Genomic DNA, 8918 nt, shown 5'->3' with positions numbered 1-8918 from the left:
CTTAGTTTGCAGACCCGGAAAGCACAGAATTTCTGCCAAGGTCCCCTTCCTTTCCTCCTCTTTCAGATCCCCAGATACTGCCAACTCTTCCCTCCTCTCCTCCACTGCTGCATTTGCCTGGGTTCATTTATCTCGGGGCAGAGCAATTTGAATTCTATTGTGACGAAGGCCTCTATGATTACTGCAATAAAAAGGAGAGATTTGCAGCCTCTTGTGCTTCTGAGCTAATACTGCCACCCATTTATTTCATCAATCGTGCATCGCACCAATGGTTAGTGGCATGCCCCTCTCAGGAGTGAAGAGGGTGTGGGGTGTGGGGGGTGTGAATGGAAATGTTTCCAGTTTAAAAAGGAAGTTGCTTCAGTTTCATCTTCCCTTGTCACTTTTAAAGATGTGTGAAAAGAACAAAGCAATTCCTTTTTTGAGTGACCAGGGGACAACCGCGAGAAATATCATTGGGCAAGGGAAAACACAAGGACGTTACCAAAGATGGTTGGGCAACAGATTTTGCAGCAAGAACCCACTGTTGTGCAACAAGCTTCCATTACCACAGTTGTTGCATTGGATTCCTTTGAACTCTGCCATCCAGTAGTACATGGGCTCTTGTACTGGGAAACAGAAGATACTGCATACGGACCATTTCACAGGGGCTGTGAAATGTTTAGTCCCTTGATGTCTAAAACTATGATGCCTACAATAATGAAAATCAGGAGCAGTGTTTGTGTTCCGGAAGAATGAAAACTTCCATTCCGGTATGAATACCTATTTTACAAGCTATAAATTTGGGAGATCCAGTGTGGTTATCTTAGAATCGTAGATTTGTAGAGTTGGGAGGGACTTTAAGGCATAGCTGTCAACTTTTCCCTTTTCTTGCGAGGAATCCTATTCGGAATAAGGGAATTTTCCTTTTAAAAAAGAGAAACATTGACAGCTATGCTTTAAGGGTCTTCTAATCCAACCCCCTGCAATGCAGTAATCTTTTGTCCAATGTGGGGCTCATATCATAATAGGTCACATGCCCCATAGGAGTCTTTAAGCATCTTACAAAAAAATTAGGGCATAAATTTTTATATGCCCTAATTTTATATGCCCTAATTGGGCATATATTGGGGAGAATTGGTTATATTGGGGATATATTGGGGATAATCGGTTATATTGGGGAGAATCGGGAATTGGGGAGAATCGGTTAAAAAACTCCTTTGCAGATTTTAATAACTGTTTTACAAGTTGTAAACTTGGAGTGTCAGTGTGATAGGAGGTTCAAATACAGTCATACCTTGGTTCTCGAATGTTATGCATTCCGGAAATCCGTTCGACTTCCAAAACGTTTGAAAACCAAGGCACGGCTTCTGATTGGCTGCAGGAGCTTCCTGCACTCAATCAGAAGCCACGGAAGCTGCGCTGGACATTTGGCCTCCAAAAAACATTTGCAAACCAGAACACTCACTTCCGAGTTTGTGGCATTTGGGAGCCAAAGCGTTCAAGTCACAAGGCGTTCAAGAACCAAGGTGCGACTGTACCTGTTCACCCATAAAGTTGGCTGGGTGCCCTTTGGCTAGTCAGTAACCATTTCCCAGTCTCACTTGTTTCATAGGGTTGTTGTAAGTAGGGATGGCAGACAAATCGAATCCAGTTTAATGATTTATTAAATGTGTATACCATCCTTTATCTGTAGATCTCAGGGTGGTTCACAACATAAAAATACAGTGGTACCTCAGGTTAAGTACTTAATTTGTTCCAGAGATCCGTTCTTAACCTGAAACTGTTCTTAACCTGAAGCACCACTTTAGCTAATGGGGCCTCCTGCTGCTGCTGCGCCGCCGGAGCCCGATTTCTGTTCTCATACTGAAACAAAGTTCTTAACCTGAAGCACTATTTCTGGGATAGCGGAGTGTGTAACCTGAAGCATATGTAACCTGAAGCATATGTAACCCGAGGTACCACTGTACAGGATAAAAACACAAAATACATGATTAAAAAAAGAACCAAAGCCCACAAACTAATAGTCCCCTTCCTTCTTCCGCAAGTACATTTAAAAGGGGTATAAGATAATTTTATTTCACATAAATAATTCAGTCTTTCAGAAACAATGCATAAATTGAAACACCGTCATCCTTCCAAATTTGCCTTTCTGAATTTTGCTGGCAGTTTCCCCAACCAAGTCATATGTACAAAAGGGCACATGCTAGAGTTAATGTGTGCAGAAAATTGCATATGCTAGTGAAAAATGACACAGAAAATGCCGTGTATTGAGGTGGAGATACTTTGCAAAAAAATATGCAAAGTAGCATTAAATGTGTATAGCAGGAGAAAATTGCATTCAAATGCTAATGAATTTTCAGTAGGACTTCAAAAAAATGTATAGCAGGCATGGAAATGTGGGGTATTGAACTTAAGGCTGGAAAAATTATATCTGTGGGACTTCATTCTACCACTCCACCTCCTGCCCCTTTATTTGTTTTTTCCATGAAAAATTCAGTGATCTCAGCACCTCCTTGCTGGCTCAAACCAATAGGCTTGTTTGGCTCCGGCGAACTGCTAAGAAACCATCCTGGGAATGCTACAGATTCAAAGCTGCCAGTCTCCTTGCCACTGGCAGTCTTGCAGAGGAAACTGAAGTTCTTGGATTCCTGTTTTTTATTATATACATCCATAATTTTTTCTCCCTTAAAAAAAAAAAAACATTTTCACAACAATCAGCAAAATAATTTATTTAAATTCATCCAACAAAACAAGAGACCCTCTGTTGCCTCATAAAATCCTCTGCAGGGTTAAGGAGGCATGGCAGTACTGAGCAATCCTAAGTACAGTGGTGCCTCGCAAGACGAAATTAATCCGTTCCGTGAGGCTCTTCATATAGCAGTTTTTTTGTCTTGCGAAGCAAGCCCATTGACAGCTTAGCGGATTAGCGCTATTAGCAGTTTAGCGGCTTTTAGCGGCTTTTAGTGGCTTATCAGCTTAGCGGATCAGCTGATAAGCGGCTTAGCGGCTTAGGGAAAGGGGGGAAAGGGGGGGAACCCACAGGAACTCGCAAGACATTTCGTCTTGCAAAGCAAGCCCATAGGGAAATTCGTTTTGCGAAGCGCCTCCAAAACGGAAAACCCTTTCGTCTAGCGGGTTTTCCGTCTTGCGAGGCGTTCGTCTTGCAGGGCACCACTGTATTGGAAGCCAGTAGAACTCACACAAGCCAGCCTAAGTTACCCCCGCTCCCAATTCCATTATGTTGGTGGCAAGGAAATAAATATAGGTATTAGAAGAGAATTCCTGGATGCCAGGGTGCAGGTTTGGGGCAAGTACTCTTTGGTGAGAGAACCCCAGCAAAAATTTAAAATCACAAAATATGTAGCAAAGTAAAGGGTGGAAATATAGGCTGTTAGACCTTCAAAATGTACCTTTCTAAGTTCCTTCAAAGTTTGTCTCTTCCCTCAAAGGCCACACATTTAATAAGTTAAAAATTGATTTACTTACAAACACTTCAAAGGCCAGGTTCATGTGCTTTCCCATACATCAGTCAGAAGACACAGGCAGTAAAAATTGGCTTAGTTACAGTGGTGAAAGTTCCTAAATTATTGGTACAGGAACTCAAGGGAGGCTTGTTAGAGCCATGTGGTCTGAGTTTGGAGCAGCCAGCTCAGACCTCATATGCTGAGCTTCTCATATAGACTAGGGGTGACAAATATGGAATCAAAAGAGACATTGAAGCACAAATGATACTCACCACTAACTTTAGCCGAGGTTGACCACCAACTTCCACACAGGACAAAGTACGTTGCCCATCTTCCTTACCCATAAAGATGGCGGATGTTCTGTCATCTTTTTCCCCAATAATTTGATCTGGGACCACAGCAATTAACCCCTCTGGAGGTGAGCAGCTCAGAAACAGGATCAGTGGAGGGAAAGAGAGAGGAAGAGCGGGAGGAAGGGAGAGATAAAGCGTTATTGGTACAGGAGTCTTAGGTGACTGGAAGGCCATCAATCAGATTGAAAGCTGTTAAAGTGACCCATAAGAACAAGTCTCTAGAAAGGAGCTCAACCCCTATACTAGAAGTATGTCCAATGTTCATATCATGAGAGGTCCACTGCATGGCACAGGAGCTTGCACAACGCACAAGCAATTTTGTATCTTGAAGTGACCTTCAGTCCTCTTACACATTGTTTTTACAAAAAACATATTGAAACCTCCTAAAATGGGTGCTAAGCTCAGAGGTAGCACACATTGTTCTGTAGGCATGTGCTCTACCAGTGTATTACAGACCTTCCCTGTCAACCATTATAACAGGTGAGGGTAAAGCAACAGCTCTCAACACCCTTGGCTATTGGCCATGCCTCTTAGGGCAACTGGAGGGTCAAACTTCCCCTGCACCTGCATTAGAGGCTTGTTTCGTAACATTGTTCTTTGTTGCTTCTGTGCAGTGCCTGCTGCTTGCATTTTGTCCATGGTGTCTCATTTTAGTCCATACCGGCCTTTCCCTCTGCAATCTCAGAGTTATTTGTTCCATTTGGGGAGCTGTTCTCAAGCTGGATGGGTTTTTCCAATTGAAACACCCTGCCAGCTGTATCTTCCTGCTATGGCTTGCTAACTATCCAAATGTGTAGATCTGAAAGAAGGGAGCCACAGAAAGATATTTCAATATAAGGCTGTGGTGAATCTACTATGGAGGCCACTCACCACAGTTGCAACACACATGCAACATCTTTTCCTGAAGCATGAAGACGGCATTTTCTAGGCTGATGAGAAGCAAGGCTTGCACAATGCTGATTGACTGGCTCCATCTGTCATCTCTAGCTGAAGCAGGAATGGAGGACCAGTGCCTCCCTCTCATGGTTGTTCTTAGATGTCAACTTCCAGCCAACATGGCCAATGGTCCATGCAATATCTGGAGGGGCACAGGCTCCCCATCTCCAAGTTAAAAAGTTCATGTGGCAGGTGGTATGACAGATCATTCTCTGACTGATACCCTTGGAGAACCACTGCCAATTGGAATAAGTGAGACAAGATGGACTAGCCTTGGAATAAGAGAGATGGACCAGTGATCTGGGCATGATGGAGCAATGGTTTGACTAGGTCTAAGGCACCTGCCTATGCAACTAGTGACTAAAGGCATTGCATTAGAACAGACTCAGCCCAGAACTCTCCTCTTCCCCATTTCACAGTGGCTCTCATGAACCCCATGGATAAGTCCCACAAGAGGATTGCTGAGCCTTGTTTAAGAAGATGCTGCCGAGTCACTGGGTTGGCCTTGCAACTAGGCAAAGTGGGACACTCACTTCAGGCAGCACATCCCTGTGTACCTAAGCTAGTCCATTTCCCCTGGGTGTGGTCAAGGATGTTGTCCCATTACTAGTGTTGAAGTAAGATTCAACTGCCACTGCCAGGCAGATTCTAGCATATGTGGAATGGGAAGACACTATCTTGTCCTTCAACCAAGACAACAGGGCCGGCCCTACCATTAGGAAGAGTGAACCTATCTTGTTCTAGTATTAAAAAAATATTCAACTACCAATCCAGTTAGCTTCCATGCCTGGAATGAAGGATGGGCATTAGCTTGTCCTTTGCCTCAGGCAGAAAAATGTCTTGGACCAGCCCTGCTGAATCAGACATCTCCCTGAAACTAGGTTACCTAGTTCCACTTGAAAACAGCCAGCCACCTGGGGGTGGAGGAACTGAGAAACATGGTAGGAGCTGTTACCTGGTGAGTTGGAATTTCTGGGAGCTGAGAGCAGCTGGTCACCCACTAACAAGAGGTACTTCTGGTTAATATCCCAAATTTTGAAGTACCAGGGATCTGGTAATGACTGGATCACAACCGTACCTGGATGGTTAAAAAGGCAAAAATTAAAAAATCTAAACTATTGGCATAATGATGATTGGCATAGTTTGGAAACTTAGCTTGAGCTATGAATAGAAAAGTAAATAATCATTTTTCACCTGGAGGTGGCTCCTTAAAATGATTGAATAAATCTTTCATTTCCTGTTGTACAGTTTTGTGGGGCTTCCTCATTTCAGCCTCCCCCATTTTCTCCATTTCTTCTTGATGAGTGGTTGAGGTTCAGACTGTATGAAGTTCAGATTTCTGTAGGGGGAGCTTTTAAAAAAGAGTGACGTCTTACGCTGCGATCCCTGATGAGCTTCCGGTTTGGTTTATTTCATCTATAGATCATAGAATGACAAACAGACATTAGCAATATATGAAACTACACAATTCTTATAACTAACATCCTTTGTACTCCCAATGATGTGAACTATTGTAAAACCTTTGTCAATCATAGTTTGTTTGTTTGTATGTATGTATGTATGTATGTTTGTTTGTTTGTTTGTTTGATTGTATGTTTGTTTGTTTTTTGGTTGGTTGGTTGGTTTGCTTTCTTGGCATAAATGTATCTATTTTAAAGCAATAAAGATATACACATAGATCATAGAATGGTAGAGTTGAAAGGGACTATTCGGGTCAACTAATCCAATCCCTTGAAATATAGGAATCTCAACTAAAGCGTGCAGGACAGTGTCTTGCCAAAGGCAAGGTGGTTCTTTTAAAATGAGATTCAGAAGCAATACAAAATACACAAGTGAGTGAGAAGATAAAAGATTTTATTCTGAAACAGCAAACAATGTATACATACCAAGCAAGCACTTCAATCTGCCACTTGGAAACCCTCAAGAAGTGGCAAAGTGACTCCTCCAGGTAGCCTCAGTTTGCACAGCCCTGCAGCCGATCAGTCCATGCATGGGCTTCAGAGAAACTCTGCCCAAACCATCAGATTTTATAGATAACCTGTGTAGCCTTCAAGACTGGCTACATGCAAATCATCCATTAGCTACTCCCTCCCAGGGCCTCACTTTCTCAAACCACAACAAACATGAAAGAAGGTACCCAGCACTATCCTCCACAACTGATAAGGCAGCTTCACCTCCTGCCAACATTCCCAAACATTGAGGACTGTTCTCAAAAACATTCATATTGAAAAATAGCAATGAGAAACCAAAATACATTCCATCAGAAAACTTAACAAGAGAGAGGGAAGGGGAAAGAACAGAGGCAGGGAGGGCTCCTTGTCAGACCACTAGCTCCTGGATACATTCTGTCTTCCAGATACATTTCTCATACAGTCAAACCTTGGTTCCTGAATGGCTTAGTTGCCGAACAAATTGGCTCCTGAACACCGCAAACCTATAAGTAAGTGTTCCAGTTTGCAAATGTTTTTTGGAAGCCAACCATCCAACACGGCTTCCGCATGAGTGCAGGAAGCTCCTGCAGCCAATCGGAAGCCACTCCTTGGTTTTCGAACGGTTTCAGGAGTTGAATGGACTCCTGGAACAGATTAAGTTCGAGAACCAAGGTACCACTGTACAGACAAATAGCCATCTAAGCTCTGCTTAAAAACCTCTAAGGAAGGAGAGTCCACCATCTCCCAAGGAAATCCGTTCCACTGTCCAACACAGCCCATAGTTTGAAGCTGACTTGTTTCGAAAGATATATCTTGCACAAAAAGAAACATGATAGATGGGGAACATTGGCAAGAGGAAAGGCCAGATACAAATCCATTGCTTCACAGATGATTTGGCAGTGGAAGCAGACAATCTAGCCTACTGTTCCTTAACCTGGTGCCTTCCAAATATTGTGGACTCCAGCCCAGCTTAGGCAACATTCATAGAAGATGGGAATAGCAGTCCAATAATATCTGGAAGGTAGCAGGTTGTAGACGACTAACATTTCAACACAGAGACAGGCAGTTCAGATAAGTAATTAAGGAAGTGGTACCTGCGCTGGTGCGATAAAGTCCCGTGCCTTGGGAGAGATCCTTCTCTCTCTGCTCTCCCCTGGGATTTGCACAGCATTATATTGCTGCTCAGTGAGGCTGGTAGGTGTGGTTTGCATGCTTCATGCTTATTTACATGTCAGGTTCTTGGCATTTGAAATACTAATTTAACCAGTTTTTCAGGTCTATCATCTGCACAAAACTTCACAGGCTCTTTGCAAAATGCCTAGTTGGATTTCCATCTGTTTTTTGTTTGTTTGTTTTTTTGAAGTTCAGTGATAGAAGTACTTCTGAACAAGGATGAATTCACATGACCATTTGTATTATAAAACATTTGAGAAAAAAGAGAAGACAGATCATTCTGCAATGCTGCTTGCATAAGTCTATTGCATACAGGATGTGCTACCAAGTTGCACACTTGCATTGCTAAAAGAACTAACTAGGAAGACTCAGCTGCTGAGTGTATTAATTGATTGAGATTGACCAACAAGCCTCATCCCCCATCCCAATTAAATGCTGTTTCTTCCTCATTCCTTTGGCTGCTTTGATCTCCAGCATTAATTGCTAGCAGCCTGGCGCCAAATTTTACAAAGTAAGGAATCCAAAATTCCAGAGACAAAGGCTTGAAGCTTCTTTAGTCCATCAACTCCCTGAAGGAATACTCCATTCCACCCTTCTCCAAACACTTATCCCCACCTTGTCCTCCCTTCCAGATCTGCTCTGGTCAAGAGTTGGGGGTGAGGCTGACGTTTTCTGGGCTCATAGTCTGCACCAACCACATGAACAAGAACAACCTGGAAGGCTCTTGTGTTCAGCTTAACAAATGGTAGCACATTGGGCATTATGCATCTTGTGTCCAAGCAAGTGTATCTTGCACACTAGAAAATGACATTAAAACTAACTACCTTGAAAGAACTTCTTGAAAAGGTTGGCTCTGATCCTACTTAGAATGCTAAGAATGAAACCACTCCCTGAACATTATGAAGATTCCTTTGATTACAACACAATCATTCCTTTGCTTCCTCAGTACCTGAATAACATTTGCTGGGGACTAGGCACCTCAGATATGCAGATGATACAACCTTGATGGCAGAAAGTGAGGAGGAATTAAAGAACCTTTTAATGAGGGTGAAAGAGGAGAGCGCAAAATATGGTCTGAA

General features: G+C 42.8%; 2 protein-coding genes across 3 annotated transcripts in view; one reads left to right on the top strand and one right to left on the bottom strand.

Annotated features, from left to right (window-relative positions):
• Positions 1-620: 620 nt before the first annotated feature.
• The window catches only part of LOC309331262 (interleukin-36 receptor antagonist protein-like), a 54736-nt gene continuing 46438 nt past the window's right edge, over positions 621-8918 (top strand). The window contains exon 1 of one of the 2 annotated variants that reach the window (XM_081843382.1): positions 621-752. The gene's annotated coding sequence lies outside the window, so the exon portion shown is untranslated. The remainder of the gene's footprint in view (positions 753-8918) is intronic. The other variant, XM_081843386.1, reaches the window with a different exon arrangement.
• On the bottom strand, positions 2424-7973 carry LOC309331838 (interleukin-36 alpha-like; the record flags this gene model as incomplete). Its single annotated transcript, XM_081844344.1, has 5 exons — positions 7761-7973; positions 5930-6151; positions 5691-5813; positions 3719-3858; positions 2424-2666 (listed from the first exon to the last, which is right to left on the bottom strand). Exons 2-5 carry the CDS (start codon positions 6024-6026, stop codon positions 2424-2426), a joined length of 603 nt encoding a protein of 200 aa, XP_081700470.1. The 5' UTR covers positions 6027-6151; positions 7761-7973.

This window comes from Podarcis erhardii, assembly GCF_964252035.2.
Source record: "Podarcis erhardii genome assembly, chromosome: 16".
NCBI classification, from domain to species: Eukaryota; Metazoa; Chordata; class Lepidosauria; order Squamata; family Lacertidae; genus Podarcis; species Podarcis erhardii.
The sequence above is the reverse complement of the archived record's forward strand: the minus strand, read 5'-3'. Positions and strand labels throughout refer to the sequence as shown.